General features: G+C 43.5%; 1 protein-coding gene across 2 annotated transcripts; it reads right to left on the reverse strand.

Moving 5' to 3' along the window:
* Positions 1-3,062: 3,062 nt before the first annotated feature.
* si:dkey-119m7.4 (uncharacterized protein LOC560629 homolog) lies at positions 3,063-17,974 on the reverse strand. Of its 2 annotated transcripts, none has more exons than XR_010167535.1 (10): positions 16,898-17,974; positions 15,650-15,753; positions 15,293-15,447; positions 13,822-13,990; positions 12,395-12,518; positions 11,937-12,043; positions 9,783-9,994; positions 9,412-9,520; positions 9,004-9,212; positions 3,063-3,545 (listed from the first exon to the last, which is right to left on the reverse strand). XR_010167535.1 is itself a non-coding variant. In XM_063902523.1 (10 exons), the coding sequence occupies exons 1-10, from the start codon at positions 17,252-17,254 to the stop codon at positions 3,482-3,484; spliced, it is 1,614 nt and encodes a 537-aa protein (XP_063758593.1). In that variant the 5' UTR covers positions 17,255-17,973; the 3' UTR covers positions 3,063-3,481. The 2 variants fall into 2 exon arrangements, 1 of the variants encoding a protein (XP_063758593.1); XM_063902523.1 differs by having other exon boundaries at positions 9,004-9,216; positions 16,898-17,973.
* Between the last annotated feature and the right edge of the window lie 1,300 nt (positions 17,975-19,274).

Genomic DNA, 19,274 nt, shown 5'->3' on the forward strand with positions numbered 1-19,274 from the left:
GAAATATAGTAACACATACACTATCCGCTTAGTTCCTAGTTCATTTGTGTTGCAAGGTTTCAAAAGTTACATGACTCAAAAGTCTTGATATACATTTTGGACTAGATTCCATGTTTTCTCTTTTGCAGTGACCAACAGCTGGATGAGCTGCAGAGCATGTTAAATGTTACTTAATGTTGGAGCGCCATCTTGTGTTCACTTTGGAAAACTGAAAACTTTGTTCATTTGTCCATTTTTTTTCATTTTTTGTTATTTGTTCATATACTCATCCAGGCTCGGGGAGTAACGGATTACATGTAATGGGGTAATCAGGATAAAAAGAAGGAAACTGTATTCCCTTACAATTACATTAAAACGTCGTAATCAGATTACTGTTACATTTCTAAAAAACAGTGTTCCTATTTATATTAAATATCTGAGCAGAGGACACTTTCATGATACTACATATCTTGATTTCCTTGATTGTTTTGTTTTCTAACATAATAAACTTCAGTAAACAACCTCTTATTGATATTTCTTTTTTCTTTTGCAATGCATTTGATATTGAGGTGATCCAAAAGTAACAGAAAACAATCAGGTTACATTACTTCTATACTTTGAAACTCAGATTGGTTAATGATTATTTAGTTTATTTTAATAAATGTAAGTAATTGTAACGGAACACATCTGTAAGTAAGCCTGGGAAAGGAAAGATTTCACATTGATTTATCTTTTTTAAATCCTTCATATAGGCGGCGCGGGAGGCTCAGGTTTGGGAAGGCTAACCAACTTTTTTACCTGACGCTGCCTGGAGGACGACGTTATTATGAAGGCTACGCATACACACACCACATATATATATATATATATATATATATATATATCAGTGACGTGCGGTGAAGTTCATGGCTGGTGAGGCACTGACGTCATCACAATCAGATTTGAACCTTAGAGCATCTTATTCATTATTTGAATGGCAGCAGTTAATGGTGTTATGTTTAAAATCCCAAATCAGCAGTCTTCACATATAAAAAACTGTATCACTCAATAAAGCACATGTAATTAAAAATGTTATTGCGATATTACCTTTATTTATAAATGAAGTCCATCTTAGAAAATTGTTTTAGTTTGGATATGCAATCCTCCATTCTAAAAGTAGGGTCAGGCGAGACGAAAAAATAAGCAAACGACTGCACTTGACTTAACTGTAAATTTTAGCTCGCTGTCACTTATTCTGCAGCGCACGAAGAATCACTGGACTCACTAGCACCCACTGCCATGAGGCAGGAGAACTGCGTGCCTCACCTAGTCTCTCTTCGCAGCGGTTTTGCTCAGCACAAGAGACACATTACAGACATACAGTTGACAAACAACACTGTATATTATATACACCAGCTAAAGTATGGAAATTAGTTAATATAGCCAGAGTGTTTGAACATTTTAATAGCGACATACAGACAGACAGCAGTTACAGTCTCCCTGTATAGCATGTCAGCAGGTTGGTACCTCACCGAGCAGCCGTTCTCAGTGTTTGAACGTGAATATGAAAATTCAGCAATTTTGGATCAAAATAATGTAAAACTGGTGAAATTAAAAGGAAAATAACTTTATAATACAAACAACTGGATAAATATGATCATTAAATGTATTTCTTCATGGCCTGCACGGCCTCACCTGCCTCCCCTCACCGCACGTCACTATATACGCTTCATAACTGAAATGCACGCTCGATGTCTAGAGAGCATAACCAACGACAATCTATCAGTGGTTGTGTAATGAATAAATTAAATGCATTCAAAAAGTGTTAAAGTCTACAAGCAAAAACATCACAATCCAACAATACTGTAGCTGTGAAGTCACCACACCAATAGTGGATTTACAAATGACTGTGGAGCAGAAACACCTATAGTTTGTATCAGCCTGTAGTGCTGAAGGAAGCAATTGTTTATTGTTGCCATTGGCAACACGTGCATAATGAGACGTTTAGGGAACATCGGCGAATTGTGGTGTCAATCGGATGTCCTAATCAATCGGTATTTATTTTTCAGAGGGGATTGACACAAACATTCCTGTGCAGGCGCTTGCACGCCTTCAGGCCAATAGGCTAGTATGATCCTGCAACAGCGGAGGATGCTTAGCAGCACTAATGTCAAAGACAAATACATTATTTTAAATTGAGTGTGGGAAAAATATGTTACAAAGACTTCAGTGCCTTGCATTTCTGACAATTTCCCTTAAGAAACACAGACAGGTTGCTCTGAGTGTGTTCTCTAAGCCTTGGCACTGTTCCAAGGCTTGGAGAAAACTGTTTGAGTTAGCTATTAGTCTTTACCTAGTAGTAACTTTCTAATTAAGTCAATAATAAATGATCCATGCTTTATCAATTGCATATAAGCCATCAGAGAAATAGTCAAAACAATAATATGTGTTAATAAAGGACTCTCAGGGGTCGTGTCCCAGCAGGCCTACTCAAGGACAGTTAGAAACCCTCACAAAGTGTTTCATGCTGGAAGACAAACTCCTGATTTATTGTACCCATAATAAAAGTTCAACCCTCTCTCAACCCCCCCTTCCACAGATACGTCATTATCAGACAGAGTTTGAGAGGGCTTTTGTTTTGTTTCTTCGGAGAGTTTCGGCCCACCACCTTGCTCAAATTATATTTTGAACATAAACTGTAGACAAGGGAAAAGCAACAACAGGACGCTTTGCAGTTGTTTTTCTGTTTACTGGCTTAAGAAGGACGAATCATTGAAAGAAAGGCACACAGATCTGTAGGCCTTGTTCTCCGTCTGGACAGGAGTGAAGTTGGGTGCAGTTTACCAACAAGAACTGGTCTCTTAAAACTAATTGTAAAACTATTTATTCGTCCATAAATAAATTAGGACAGATAACAGTCATCTATTTTATCCAAATTCATCCTTTTTATCTTGAAATCTCATCTTCATTGTGTAGCCCTGTCCAACAACTTATTTTAAGTACACACAACGGCTACTAGCAGACTTACTGCTGTCCATATGTCACTAATCATTTGAAACTCTTCCCACAACAAAAACAAATAAATAAATAAAGTACAACATCAATTGTGTTAGTTAATCTTTATAGTACAAATAGTAAAAATTAACACTTCAGAGTAACAACTTAAGTCACATTATATTAGTGACGATGACAGCAGCATTACGCTATATTTCCATTTTTCTGATCATACATACTGACGTAAAGAGTCTATTTTATTCCTAACATTACATACTGTATAATCACTGATTTCATTCCACTGATAAATCAGCTGATGATATCTAATACTGTATCAAAAGCAAAGATGGCATATCAAAACAAACGTGTACATTGTAAAAGGTGAAAAAATACCTACACACAGACTGTTGTTTACTGAAGTGTGTGCATAAACAAAATGTAACCTGGACCTTCTCTGGAAGTCTGGGGAATAGTGCTGAGATCATTGAGTGCTCGGATGAGGCAGCACGCATCCCGCTGCATCAGTCCGTCATGGTGCTGCCCCAACGTCTGTCTTCCCCAGAGAGCTCTCAGAGACGCCGCTGTCCTCCTCACTGCAAAAGGAAAGATGGAAATGTGAAATAAAACCAGCTCAGAGCCAGGTACAGCTGGAGGAGCACTGGGGAGTCTGGAGGAGAAACACAGCCTTGAAATTCAACTTCTTCTCTTAGTTTTATAAATATCTGCTTCAACTCCAACTCCAAGCAGCTTGTTTAAGGAGTGCTTTTCTTTGGTGGAAGTAAAAAAAGGTGCAAGTCCACACCCCTACTATCTTAACTCGTGATTCATTAACAGAACACTGGTTTATAAAATGAAGGAGAAGAAACATACGTTGGTGAAGGCCACACATCTTCCTCTATTACACTTCCAATCTGTAATGAGGGGTTCTCATGTTACAGTTTGGGTCCGGCACATACCTGCCCTTGCAACAACCAGGATGCAAGGAAATCAAAAAACTAAATCATAATCTTTAAAGGTCCCCTATTATGCAAAACGCACTTTTTGCTGTCTTTTATTCATAAATATGTGCCCCGGTGCAAGGAGACTCACAAAGTGTTTTCCTCCTTAGCAATATCTCTAAAAACAGGGGAAACAGGGAAATGTATTTACTTCTGGGTGTAACCATGGAGGGCGACTCCCGGACAGGTTTTGTGAGCTGCGCCAGCATTATTTTTTAATTGCACATGTAGGTGACAGGTAGACATTGTTTCAATCTAAACTAGCTCTTAGCAACGCAGTAACATGTATTGTCCTGCATTGTCCTGCACAAACATACTCTTTGTCTCACATATGGCTTGTTGACACCTGGCTATCCTAACTTAGCTTGAAGAAGTCAGGAGTCATTTTGTAATTTCTAACATATTCAACTGCCTGCATCATCAATCTGCTCCCTCTGCCAAGGACAAGAGGAATCAAAACAGGAGAAAGACACAACACAGCGCGTAGAGAACCTTGATGACCTATCACTGCACCCGCCTGAGGAGAGTCGCGATTATGCGAGACCTATGAGACAAAAGTAGGAGTCTGCACTGCTCCTCACCCCCCTTATCAACGCCTTTGAGGATACTCTCCCTCCAACCCCCAAAATGCCATCCAGCTCTCTCTACTCTCCGCTCACCCTTTCCCCCCCCTCCTCCCCCTTCATGGAGTTCACTGACCACATGATGGAACTGTATAGGCTTTGCACCAAAATAAAACCCTTCATTCTACGACGCCCACCAAAAACACCAAAGCAGACACATGCACCATCTCCCCTGTGGTCCCCACCATGCCGACCATTATCATCCAAACCAAAACGTCCTCCACCTCCTCCCCCCTCAAGACCGCAACCCTGTCTCCGGAGCCTGATAAGGATGTGTGTGCACAAAAGGCAACAAGCTCTAAGTGATATGTGCTGGGTCCAGGCTCAAGGGCGTATGACACTCTCAAATCTTTCCAGGACAAGCCGGGACCCTGCCTGCCAATAGCTTTGCCAATATCTGTGTTTATAGGTAATAGTTTAAAAACGGTGAATCAGCATAGAAACAGAAAGCATTGGTGTGAATTTATCCAATTTAGCTGTGATTCCACGTCAGCCACAGCTTGTCACAAAAAATCTGACTGATAGTATATTCAACAAACTTCATCAGAATCAGAATCCCTTTATTCGTCCCACAGAGGGGAAATCTAAATTTGCAACAGCAGCAACAGAGCCAAAGAAGCTTTACAAAAGAAAATATGAAGATAAAGAAAAACACACAATTTACAAAATACACATCCTGTAGTGAGATATGGCAGCCAGGTAAGTATTGCACAGTTATTGATAATGGCATATTTATGTTTATATATTGCACATAAATTGTTATTGCACAACTAGTTTTGTTGTGGTGTGTATCAGGGGTCTACCGGGGGCCATGCTGGTTGTAAAGTCTGACCGCTGCAGGAAGGATGGACCTGCAGTATCTCTCTGTGAGACACCGCAGGTTCAGCAGTGTGTCACTGAAGGAGCTGCACAGTGCGGACAGGGTGTCCTGGAGGGGGTGGGACACATTGTCCAGCAGGGAGGACCGCTTGGCTGCCATTCTCCTGTCTCCCACCACCACCACAGTGTCCAGAGGACTCCCCAGGACAGAGCTGGCCTTCTTTATTAGTCTGTTCAGTCTCTTCCTGTCAGCAGCCGTGATGCTGCTGCCCCAGCAGACCATACCATGAAGGATGGCTGATGCCACCACAGAGTCATAGAAGGTCTGACTGAGTGCCCCCTACACCCCAAAAGACCTCAGTCTCCTCAGCAGAAAGAGTCTGCTCTGTCCCTTATTGTAGAGAGCAGCAGAGTTGTTGGACCAGTCCAGTTTATTGTTCAGATGAACACCCAGGGACTTGTAGGATTTCACAATCTCTATATCCACTCCCTGGATGTTCACTGGTGTTGGGGGGGAAGTGTTGGAGCCGTCTGAAATCCACCACCAGCTCCTTGGTCTGGTGCCAGAGGCGGATCCTCTGGCACCAAAGGATGAAGTCCTGCGTCAGTTCTCTTTACTCCCTTTCATCCTCGTTGGAGATGAGGCCGACGATGACAGAGTCGTCAGAGAACTTCTGCAGGTGGCAGGTCGGTGTGTTGTGGGTGATGTCTGCAGTGTAGAGGGTGAAGAGAAATGGTGCCAGCACCGTCCCCTGGGGGGCCTCTGTACTGCAGATGATGGTGTCTGATTGACATTCTGGTGATCCACCCCCGAGATCTGCAGCTTGTCTCTCAGGAGCAGGGGCTGGATGGTGTTGAAGGCACTGGAGAAATCAAAGAACATGATGCTCACAGTGCCCCCAGCCTTCTCCAGGTGGGAGATGGATCGCCCCGATGTCAGGCTGGTAGGCGAACTGCAGCGGGTCCATCGATGGTCTCACAAGGGGCCGAAGGTGTCCAAGGACCAGCCTCTCCAGGGTCTTCACCAGCTGCAATGTCAGCGCCACCGGCCGGTAGCTGTTAAAGTCCTTGGGATGAGGGGTCTTTGGCACAGGTACCACACACGACATCTTCCACAGTAGTGATACCCTCCCTTGCTTCAGGCTCAGGTTGAACAGAAACTCCACAATCCCACACAGTTCGTCCACGCAGAGTTTCAGGAGCCTCGAGCTGATGCCATCTGGACCTGCTGCCTTCACGCCTTACACCTCTGCAGCTCCCTTCTCACTTGGTTGGTTGTGAGGGACAAGGTGCTGTCCGCGGGGGAAGAAGAAACAGGGGCTGGTGTGAAAAATGTCTGTGAGCCGAAGGTCGGGGGCTGGGTGGAGGTGTGAGAGGTGACAGGGCCATTTCCAGGCATTGGGGACAATGGGGGGTGCAGCAGGGGGGAATGGGTCTGGGGAGGGGCGCCTGACTGATCAAATCTATTGATGAAAATGTTCAGGTTGTTTGCCCACTGATGGTCCCCCCGGACATGGGAGTCCAGCCCTTTGTAGCCAGAGATGGTTTTTAGGCCTCTCCAGACCCCGCTGACGTTCCTCTGCTGCAGCTGTTCCTCCATCCTCTTCCTGTAGCTGTTTTTCCCCTCTCTGATCTTCCACCTCAGTTCCCTGTGTACGACCTTCAGCTCCTCTCTGTTGACTGATCGAAAGGCCCTCTTTTTGTCCTTCAGGAGAGCCTTTATGTCAGGGGTAATCCAGGGTTTGTTGTTTGGAAAACACTGTACAGTCCTGATGTATACGTTTTCCTCACAGAAGTTAATATAGTCGGTAATGCAGTCAGTCAGGCTGTTGATGTCCTCCCTGTGAGAGTCAGTGAACACATCCCACGCAGTAGTGTCGAAACAGTCTTTAAGGGCCTCTTCAGACGCCTCAGACCACCTCTTCAGGCTGCGCGTGGGCACCGGCTGTCTGTAGACCAGAGGTTGATACACAGGCAGGAGGTGGAGCATGTTGTGGTCAGATCTGCCCAGGGGAAGAAGGGGTGATGAGCTGTACGCCTCCTTGGTGTTGTCGTACAGTAAGTCCAGTGTTTTACTGTCTCTGGTGGTGCAGGTGACATATTGTTTGAATGTGGGCAGAGTTTTTCAGAGAGAGGCATGATTGAAGTCCCGAGAGATCAGGACTAGGGCAGTTTCACTTTGAAATCTATAAAGAAAGACTTGGCTTTTATAATTTGGAATTGAAAAAGGCACGACGGCCGTCGTATAGCTCGATTGGTAGAGCTGACGGACCATGTACTGGGGTTTGGTCCCCAAGCAGAGGACCCGGGTTCGAATCCGGCTTGGGACCATGGGCTTCTTACTGATGTCCAGCAGTCTCCAGTCAGGAGTGCTGTGGAGGTTCACCATGGACTCCAAGATACTCTGCAGACCTTCTACATGTGGACCATAGAGAGCATCCTGACCCTCTACAGGTGCACCATAGAGAGCATCCTGACCCTCTACAGGTGCACCATAGAGAGCATCCTGACCCTCTACAGGTGCACCATAGAGAGCATCCTGACCCTCTACAGGTGCACCATAGAGAGCATCCTGACCCTCTACAGGTGCACCATAGAGAGCATCCTGACCCTCTACAGGTGCACCATAGAGAGCATCCTGACTCTCTACAGGTGCACCATAGAGAGCATCCTGACCTTCTACAGGTGCACCATAGAGAGGGTCTGGACCTTCTACAGGTGCACCATAGAGAGCATCCTGACTCTCTACAGGTGCACCATAGAGAGCATCCTGACTGGCTGCATCATGGCCTGGTACAGCAGTTGCACCGCCCTCAGTTTCCCTCGGGATAAATAAAGCTTCTTGAATCTTGAATCTTGAATCTCAGCAGGAAGGATCTACAGAGGGTGGTGAAAACTGCACAGCACATTAGCAGGACAAAGTTGCCATCCATGGAGGACCACTACTCCCAGCGGCTCAGGAAGAAAGCCCACAGGATTATGAAAGACCCCCATCACCCCAGCAACAAACTGTCTTGTCTGCTGCCGTCTGGCAGGCGGTACCGCAGCATCAGGACCAAAACCACTGGACTCAGAGACAGTTTCATCCCACAGTGTTTAACACCTCAGCTCTGTAAAGTGACTCCATAAACCAATAATGTACCTGGTTGCATCACACTATTTATTTAATTACAAACAGTATTTAATTGTAAGTCAATGTACAATATTTAATCTTAACTCTTACATTCTGTTATTGTATATTTCATTCTACTACATGTACATATACTTGATCTCTTTCATCATGCCAAGCATAATGTACCTTATTGTGTTTATATTCTATTCACTCTTCATTTCTATTATTATTTTGTCTTATATGCTTTTATAATATGTTGCACTGTTGGAGGAGCTTGGGACCTAAGATTTTCAGTGCCGTAACTCCACTGTAGAGACTCTGCACATAATGATAAAAACACTTGACCCTTGAATTCTTTGCTCTCGTTACCTTTTCCTGGTCATGCAATTCATGATAACCATCCGCGCTGGAACTACGGGAGGAGGCTGGGGTCAGACTTGGTAATGTGATTAGCTTGCGGTAACAACGACAACCCTATCTGAGAGTGTTGGTATCACACCTGAGGAGGGGTCCCTCTATGTCCTCGATGGTGTCGGGCAGGGGCTTATTGGCAGTCTCCGGGAGCAGAAGGGTGAGGGCAGAGCCCAGCAGAGGGCAGAGGCCGCACAGCACCATGGGAGCATGAGGATTGAGTCTCCTTAGCAGGTGCATCATGGGAGCCAGGACCCCTCCGGTCCGAGCACACATGGAGCCGATGCCGATCCCATTCTGTCTGGCAGGGACACACAAACGGGTTACTGATTCACTGAGTCACTTCCACTGCTCAGAGACATGACCTACAGTGATGTCGACCAGCAAGAACATGTATCCTGCCTCTGCAACATTTCTTATATTCATGATAAAACATGAATATAAGAAATGTCCACTTATGGGGGCAGGTTTGTAGTAACTGAGAGGGAACACTCACCTGATAACCGTGGGGAACACCTCCGCCGAGTACACGTAAATAATAGACAGAGAGGCTGTGATCCCAAACTTCCCGATCATGGCCAGCACGGTCTTAATGACAGACAAGTCTAGAGGACAGAACACAGAAGAGCGTTTCAGAAAAGGACCGGAGACATTGGAGTTACATGGCTGCTTTGTCACTGAAGAACAAGCCTCCTCACACCTCCCCTTCTTTAATAATAGCACACCAAAGAGTGTGTTGATAAAATGAGCCAATCAGCAGCCACGACAGGGACAAGAGCGAACATCTGAAGAATACAGTATGTACATGAGTGTGTGTGTGTGTGTGTGTGTGTGTGTGTGTGTGTGTGTGTGTGTGTGTGTGTGTACCATCGGGGATGAAGATGGTGAGCAGGCAGGCGGTGCCCCCCACAGCCAGGAAAGCTAGCTGGGAGAACTTGCGAGAACGGTTGAGGGTGAACAGGGTGATGGTGCGTGCAGGCATCTCTACCAGGCCGAAGATCAGCTGGGTCAGATAGATGTTCATTCCAAAGTCAGAAATGTTCAGAGACAGGCCGTAGTACACCAGCACATTGGCAAACCTGAGACAGGAGGGAATATAGAGGTCTTTCAGGGGACACTGAGCAGCCCATCCCAAAGGGACACTGCACTCCTGTATAACATCACACTCTCCCAGAAAAAGGACATCTTTAACTTTTAAATTATTAAATCATTTTGTGGGCCGTGGTGGCGAGGTCCGTAGGGACTTGGCTTGGGAAGGTCACCGGTTCTAGTCCCCAAAAGACCAAGTGCTACAGAGGTGTCAGAATGTAAATTTCCTCTTTGTGGGACCGTTAAGGGTTCCTGCTTCTTTCTATTATTAAAATTAAATAAAATACAAAAATTCCAGCACTTTAAAAAGTTATATGAGGCCTTGAAACTCATCCACCTGTACTCACAACGGTATGACTCTGGAAGTGAATATATCCGCACCTTCATGTTGTTGGGAGTTGGAATCTTTATGTGTTTTACTCTTATTGTAAGTCGCTCTTGGTAAAAGCATCAGCCTAATGTAATGTGATGTAATGTGCAGTTTCTCTCAATGATAGCATTCATTGCAGTTTGAACAAGAATCATTCATGTAAGGTAAAACATAAATGTATAAGAACAAAACTATTTCACAGGGCCATTTTTTTGTCAATATCCAAATAATGAATAACTATTAATAATCAAATCAATAATTATCAATCATTTGTTAAGCATTCCATTGTATGTTTTACCTAATGCTAGAGTTAACTTGCAGTTATTATCAAGCTCTTTTCATGATATTATCAATATTAATAGTTTAATAATATTGATTATAAATTATAATTATTGCTAAGCAGACTAGCTCATACAGAGAACCACAGTCATTTAAATGATGGCGCAATAATTTGGTAGATAATGTGAATACTGATTCCACTGTTGGTGGCAGTGATCTTTAAACTTTCCTTTATATGTATTAATGTATTACGTCAACAGATTTCACATAACTGTATTACTGTACTGTAATATTAAGACTAAATAGGTTCAACTCAAAATTATTGCTTTCAACTAACCTACAGTTTTGTGAAAAATGTTGACACAATACATTTAATTAGAGTTAATGTTTCAGTTTCTTCAGTGTACATTCCTCTTCTTACAATCCATTCATGAACATTATTACGTCTCTAACCAGGCAGAGCATCCGTGGCTTTGGTCTGGTTTTGCTCTTCTAAACTCCCTGACCTGCACAGGGTTGCCAATTTCACATTCCCTACTTTCCCATAAAAGTAATCCTCCCAGCCGCACAGCTGTGTGGCAGGAATCTAAGTCATCCTTATAAACACTCAGTTGACTGATACAAGTCAGTATGTAAAAAATGAGCAGCAAGAGCAAATCAATTACATTTTAGTAATAATTTCAGGCTCCCCTTTCACTGTAATTTGACATTCTAGTTTTAGTCTAGATATACGTACAGTTCCAATAATTGTTTTGTGTTTGTTAAGGTTATGTTACACAGCTGCCTGAATCTTTAATAAATTCATCAGAGTAAGGTATTTCATAATCATGAAGAACTTTGACATTTGACTATCCATCCATCATCCATCCACCCATCCATCCATCCACCCATCCATCCATCCAACCATCCATCCATCCATCCCTGCCTGAACACAGCGTTGATAGGAGATGTTGGAGGAGTGTGTTGGAGAGGCAACGCACAGACTGTTAGGAATGTGGGAGCAGAGCAAACACAGTTTTACTCGGGGGCTAAGACCCTGTGATGTTGGGTTGTGTCAATGATAAACCCTAAACCAATAAAAAGCCTTACAGCAGCACCAGTGCAACAATGGCTGTCATGAGGTGGTCAGAGCATGAAGTGAGTCAGTGACTGCACATGGACAAGGCTCCATTTACACATCAGGCACTGATACGCTGAAAACACTGAAACGCTGACATAATAAATTTGATTAAAGTCAGCGTTTCAGTTTTGTCAGTGTAGAAAGACAAAGGCAACTTCCTTACCAGAGATAAAACACAATCAAAGACTGCTTCCTCATCTTCGGGGTTCTAACCAGGTCAACAAATGAGTGTTTTTTCTGCACCTCATTCTTCACCTCAGCTCTACAGACCTGGTGAAACACAGAGGAAGACAGTTAAGACTTTGGAATCAGGGCTATAAAAGAACAAAACCCAGTACTGATGGGGTAGTTTGCATGTTGAAATGATAATGAGGGGTGGAACATTTATGCAAAGTAATAATGGTTGCTTCAGAGTGATACTGAAGTGCCTGTTATACAGCTAGAACATTCTCCCTGCTGCTAAAGCAATAGGAGCTACAGTGTGTTCAGTGAGGATCTGTTTAGTCTGTGAAGGGTATTTTATACTGTTTTTGACCAATTTGAAAGAGGAAATATTAGACTTTTAAATGTAATATAACTATTGACTTCTAAAACATTAACATTGTAATGTTGCATTTCTACCTGACACATCTCCAGATCTTTGCTGAGGGGCTTCCCATTGATCTGCGCTGCTTTCCGGATCAGTTCCCATGCTTCCTCCTGTCTGTCATTGGCCATTAACCAGCGAGCTGACTTCGGCAACACCCTGAAAATGAAAGAGAATGCTAAGACTTCACATTAACATAGACACAGAGGGGATGTTTAGTTTGGTTAAAGTAGCCAGCCACATTTCCAGGCAGAACATCTGGAGTCTCCTGATGTTGGAGGGTTTATTGCATTCGACATGGCTTCACTTTTAACAGTTTAATGGTTTTATTAGTTAAAACTTTAACCTATTTGAGCTGGTTTTACTGGCTGCATAGGATTTGGAGATCACAACATATACTAGCATGATAGCCTGCCTGGTGCCTGATTTCTACATCAGAGATAGCTCGGCGTACTTTCACTCAAGACCAGAGCCGGAACTGTTGCGATAACTGTTTGCAATCTCCATTCCCTCTCTTGGTTAGCGCTCTGAGTGCTTTAGTCTACTCTCTACAGGCCGTGGTTTCATTGGCACTGGCACTTTTTGGAGTCTTCACTGTAAATTCATATTACCCAAAATAGTGATGATCAAAACGCACCCCTAACCCAAAACACATCCAGTGTATGGCTTTTTTTTGTCAGCATGTAGAGCCCATCCTGTGTGTGTTTGGCTCACCCTCGGGACACAGCCCTTTATGAACCCCTTTCAGGTCAGACGAAGGTGTTTCTTTAGTACCATCGAGGAGTTATTCTGGAAGCTGTGCTGGTATCATTCCTCTTTTATCCATGCAGTGAAGCAGAACCTCTTGTCGTGCCATATTGCTGTTCATGATGTCATAAGGAATGTGTTGATTGTGTTCATGTTGTTGATATAACATTCTGATACTTCTTGTTGTTTTAGAGAGGAGCATGGATGCAAGTCAGAAATTGGGACGTTTTATTTCTCTGTATGGGTCGATGCGGAGAAATTTAGTGCAGGCCAGAAAACACAAACAAGATTTGAGATTTTGTTTTGCGCAACTTGATGAGGCTTTAACCAGGGTTTGTATTTTTTACAATGCAATTTGAATCTGACAGGTTGGTGGATGTATATATTACAGCTGGTGATACGGAGGGTTGGGTTTTGGGCCCTTTGGCATGTTTCTTCTTTTCTTGTATATCTATCCTGTGAATAACTTTGTATCTTTGCTTTAAAAGGGATATCTAGCAAGAGGCACAAAGAGAGCTACTCCTCAAATAGCTCTTTACATTTTCCTGTTATGCTAAATAGATAGGAGAGGAATGTAGCTTGAGCATGACATTGAGCATTCGCTACACTATTCATTTTTAATCATAGGGGAGGAAAAGGGATGATAGACTTTTTAAAAGCAGTTTTGACAAACAGTACATCCTGCATATTCAGGGTCCCAATGCTGCCTACTCACCAGATGTAAAAGATGAAGAGGAAACCCGGTGCTGAGATAGCCAACTGTAGTTTACGCCAGTCTCGTATAAGGTACGCCACTCCTGCCAGCAGAATGTAACCCACGCCGAAGAAGTAGTCAGTGATTATACCAGCCAACATCCGCTGCTTGGATCCCGTCCACTCCGTGCCTGCAGGATCCACAGAGGAAAGGGACACACATCATACTGTAACTGTAACAACAACTAGTTGAGAAACCACATGTAAACATCATCATCAGGCTTTCTTTCTCAGACTTTGTAAAGCTTGTCCAGTGCCGCAAGACACGCTGTTATTTACTGATCAAAAGAATTGGCAGTACTTCTCATTACTAACTGGGCCTTTTGAGAAGGACCCAATTTATTCATCTGCCTACAGCTTTCTGTCCCCAGACTTAGAACTAAACAAGGAGAAGCAGCGTTCAGTTATTATGCTTCAAATATCTGGAACAAACTCCCAGAACCCTGCAGGGCTGCTGCAACTCCTACTACTTTTAACTCCAGGCTGAAAACATTTCTTTTTGCCGCTGCTTTTAATTGAACTGTTCTGATCTAACATTGCACAGTGACTTTTATTCTGCACTGTAACTTTTATTCATGTATGTTATACCTGTTGCGTTTATTTCATTATCTTTGCTTTTAAATGACTGTTTTTAAATGCCTTTCTATAATGTGTTTCTGCTGCCATCCATCCATCCATCCATCCATCTTCTCCCGCTTTTCCGTCAGGGTCGCGGAGGTAACAGCTCCAGCAGAGAGCCCCAAACTTTCCTTTCCCTGGCCACATCAACCAGCTCTGACTGGGGGATTCCAAGGCGCTCCCAGGCCAGTGAAGAGATATAATCCCTCCACCTGGTCCTAGCTCTACCCCTCGGTCTCTTCCCAGCTGGACGTGCCTGGAACACCTCCCTAGGGAGGCACCCAGGTGGCATCCTCACTAGGTGCCCGAACCACCTCAACTGGCTCCTTTCAACGCGAAGGAGCAGCGGTTCTACTCCGAGTCCCTCCCGGATGACTGGACCTCTCACCTTATCCCTAAGGGAGATGCCAGCCACCCTGCGGAGAAATCCCATTTCGGCCGCTTGTATCCGCTTGCTTTTTAATGACTGTTTTTAAATGCCTTTTTATAATGTGTTTGTGCTGTACTTTTTCTTAATGCTCTTAATGTCTTTTATTTTTGTAAAGCGCTTTGAATTGCCTTGTGTTGAAAGGTGCTAAGTAAATGAACTTGCCTGCCTTATCTTGCCTAAAAAACTCCTCTGACCTTGAATCCTTGTCGGCCTAAATAATTTTTTACTGCTCGATTGTCACAATGCATTATTCTAGTTTTTCACTTGATTAACACAAATCCTTTATAAATAAAAAATAAGGAAAAGTATTTATAATCAATCTTAATTTACTTCAATTTAGGAAACAAAGACCAAAATCACAGATAACTTTCTGTAAGCCACTGACCTAGGACAAAGGCGTTCATGATGACACCAGAAATGGATGTTCCAACCATGAAGCGGAGGAAGGTGTAGACGTAGAAGTTAGGGGCGAAAGCAGCCCCGACCCCGAACACAGCCTGGATAGCCAGGTTACAGAGAATGACAATCCTGCGGCCGTACCTGCAACAAGACAAGATCTTTCTGAGCTTTCCATGTCAACAAAAGGGGAAAATTGTAGTAAAGAATCATTTTCAGACAGCATGTGATGAAATAAAACGTTTTCAGAGAGTAATGCTGGAGTCAGAGCCCATTCAAAAGTAGCAAGGTGGTATTTCCTCCGTTCGATAGTGATCTGAAGATGGATGGGTTTCAACAAACTTACTTATCAGCTAAGCTCCCAAATACAACGGCTCCAACCAGCAGGCCGAGCATGTACACTGAGGAGCCCACGTTGTTCAGGCTGGCATCATCACACACCAGGTCCCACTGCAAGGAAGACAAACACTCTTTCAGACAACACATTTCTCATTTTGAACTCCTAAAACTGACAATTTAATCCTAAAAATGGGATCCGAAGAAGAAATGGAATATTATAATCCTCTTTTATCATCAACCAGCACAGCCCCCCCCCCCCCCCCCCCCCCGCTGTGTGAAGGAGAGGATGAATAATGATACCACTAAGTGACATTTCCCTCCTCATTATTAGACTAATATTTCAATTTAAGTTTCATGAAGGAGATAATTATTGACCACATTTGTGTTTACACTGGGATGAGCCAGTTAAGTTCTGAACATTATCCGAGCCTGACTGGATGTCAAAGAACTGACGGGCTTCACGTGACCTCCTCTGTTGCAGTGTTTGTTTGGAGGAGTTGTCACTGAGCGCTGACCTCAAAGTTCAAATTATTTCAACTCTGACCTTGACTGCCGCTGACCTTTTGATGCACAACCAATCAGATTACAGCTGTGCTAAGCAGCGCAAGCTGGCAGGGACGGTAACCATAGAAACACAACTCACAACTCTCCCCGTGAGGTAGCGCGCTGCAGTGAGCTAGGAGCAAACATCTTGTGAAGGCAGCATCACGGAGCATATTAACTATCCCAAACATTCTTAGAGGTGAGGGAAGGAATGTCCTGAGCCATGGGGTTTGGTTCTTGTCGTAATAAATGCACGTGCCATGGATCCACCTCAGGGTCGTATAGATGCTCGCTCTGTTGCACAAATATCAGCATTATATTGATATACCGGTCTATCCTGTATCGCTGCACACATCTTCCCTCATGTGTTGACACGTTGCCTCGTGTGACACTTCAAATTGCATCTCTGAGGGCTCCAGCTGCCCCGCCCCACCCTACCTCAGATTCATGTCTGACAGAAGATGGGAGGGGGACAGGGTGAGTGGAAAAGGCCAGAAGATGAATGCACCGCAGGTGTCCATCTCAGACTTCAGCTCGTTTTACCCTGTCTCAGGTATCAGCCACGCCCACTAAAATAAAATGTCTGAGCCGCTCCACATTCCATAGCTGCAGGGAGTCTGCATCGAGACATATCGTGGGAAAACGTAAATATTCAGTCAAATCAAATCCTGAATTGGAATGCTGCCCGACAAGCGGTTGGTTTTTCACTCACCTCAGTCACTATGGTGCTTTGGAAGGTCTCTGTGCTGTAATCCCAGCCACCCGGGCACTTCTCAGTGGGGTGTCCATCGCCTGGAGCTCCATCCCCGCTGAGGTTCAAAGGAACCGTGCACGACAGCTCAGACTGGCCATAAGGGGAGGACGGACTACTGAAGTTGAAGTTCGAAAAGGACGGAGGGCCCGCTGAGAGGCCCGAGGAGTGGCATAAATGTGGCGGAACGGCCCCAGTGAAGACCGAGACCAGCATGTGGAATGCCAGAAAGATCTGAGGTAGACAGATCCATATATACAAGGTCTTCTGGAACTTCCCAAAGCCTCCAATAAGGCAGAGAATTTCATCAAAGTTCATTTTTCTGTCTTTCTGTAAAAGCACCCTTACACTGTGCTACTCTGTGACGGATCAGATCCAGATCCTAAAATGTTGCAGAATCAAATCAAAGCAGGAGAAAGCAGAGAGCCCAGTGTCAGTCAGATGTCTTTACCATGCTGGTGTTAACAGGGAGAGAGTGCTCCTCCAGATGCAGTCACAGATGTGTTGTGCTCCAGTGTTAGGCAACCTATGGCTATAAGCAGGGAACTGTGCTGCTGTCTGAAAGTTACTCAACCTCTGAGGAAGGGATGGGAGTGTGCTAAGGCAGGAGGGAGGTGTTTCTCTCTGTGGGAGGAGCTGCGGGGTGAGGGTGGCTCAGCTGCTGCTCTGACATCACTAAACACAAAACCATTCACAAAACCGGATCAGAGCTCCCAGGGAAATCTGAGATGAATAATGTTTGGCATTCTTCGATGAGCTGCAGGGCTCCAGTATTCAAGTTTCATCATGTGAAGAGTCCACACGTGCAATTCTATTTAACCGGCTTTATATTTAAAAGCCAAAACTAATTTGAAAAGTTGCAGTTTAAGAACATTTACACAAATACTGTTTATCCAAACCCAGCATGTCTCAATGGTTGTAATAACATCCACTTGATTTGGCCTAACAAAGGTCAAAACCAAGAAGTGAACATGCAAATAAAACACATTAATACATTGTGTTATATAAATATTTTGTGTCTGATTTATAATTTAGTGTGAACATTTTATCTGATATTAACAGCTTACACCCCGGGAGGTGAAATGTGGACACAAAGCAGGAATTCTAGCCCAACAGACCAAGCAGAGCGCAGGTTAGGAACCATTCAATGTTTTGGGAAAATAAATGATTCATGGACTTTAATCCGCTTCACTCTTTAGATAAGTAGCTGAGGACACATCACCTGAAGGATTGTGGAATCCCTGCTATCTGCAGCGGAATCAATGAAAGGGATTACAAAGGTTATAAACAAACTACAGGTGTGGATTGGCATTGTTAAGACATTCTTCAAATTCCCTGCTGCTGCACATAGCTCTGAGGCGCTGCTGTAGTTAAAAGAACAGTATTTTGAGACAATTCATTCAAATGATTTGCTGGGGGCATCGAGTTAAGCAAAATGAAAAAATATTTTCTGTATGTATTTTTATTATTTTTGAATATTTGTATTTATTGGTATCATTGTTGTTGTGATACAGGGTACAGGGCTACAGCACCTTCTGAAACATGTTGATACCTAACATAAAAGTGTGCTCCAGTCCTGCAGGGATACACAGCCGCGGTAAAAATGAAGAAACCACTCCAATTTTTTCTTAAATCTGTATGGCAGCCATTCCCGTGTCTGTTGAATTGCAACACAGAGAAAAAATGTCAGTAGTTTGACCTGACCTGGAGGCAGAGGTGTAAAGTATAAATTCCTCAAGTACTTAAGTACAATTTTGAGGGACTACTTCTACCTCTAACTCTTACTACTTTTAAATACAGACTGAAAATGTATTTTTGCCTTTTGATTGAGCTGTTCATGTCACACTGCAGTGTGGCTTTCATTCATGTACTTTATACCTGTTGTGTTTATTTTATTCTCTTTGCTTTTTAATGCATTTTAATAATGTGTTTCTGCTGCAGTATTTTCTGAATGTCTTTCATTTTGTGTAAAGCACTTTGAATTGCCGTGTGTTTAAAGGTGCTATATAAACAAACTTGCCTTGCCTTACTTTTACTCCACTACATTTATTTAATCCCTTTAGTTACTTTACAGATGTGGGTGAAGCGTCTGTTCACAGTCCACTTTAAAACAGAAACGTTCATCAGCATTTTACAACCTCATGGTATGCAAACTGCTGGGAATAAAGGAGCGGCAGAAAGGTGTCACACCAAGGGAGGAAAGAATTAAAGTTGTAGCAGAGCCTTAGAACAAAAGGTGTGTTTTCTCCACATCAACATAATTGTAGAATAACAATCTGAAGCGAAACCTGTACAAGGTGGTAATTTAGTGTGTCACTCTGGGCTAAAACAAGTGAAC

Source organism: Eleginops maclovinus, chromosome 15 (genome assembly GCF_036324505.1).
Source record: "Eleginops maclovinus isolate JMC-PN-2008 ecotype Puerto Natales chromosome 15, JC_Emac_rtc_rv5, whole genome shotgun sequence".
NCBI classification, from domain to species: domain Eukaryota; kingdom Metazoa; phylum Chordata; class Actinopteri; order Perciformes; family Eleginopidae; genus Eleginops; species Eleginops maclovinus.

What these genes read in the sequence shown, in the direction of transcription:
- si:dkey-119m7.4 (XM_063902523.1), bottom strand. Translation starts at nt 17,254, where the DNA reads ATGAACTTTGATGAAATTCTCTGCCTTATTGGAGGCTTTGGGAAGTTC. An exon ending in CACCATCTTCATCCCCGATG is followed by an intron (nt 9,521 to 9,782) that starts GTACACACACAC and finishes TCTGTCCTCTAG; the next exon opens with ACTTGTCTGTCATTAAGACC. An exon ending in ATAGAGGGACCCCTCCTCAG is followed by an intron (nt 3,546 to 9,003) that starts GTGTGATACCAA and finishes TTCCTTTTGCAG; the next exon opens with TGAGGAGGACAGCGGCGTCT.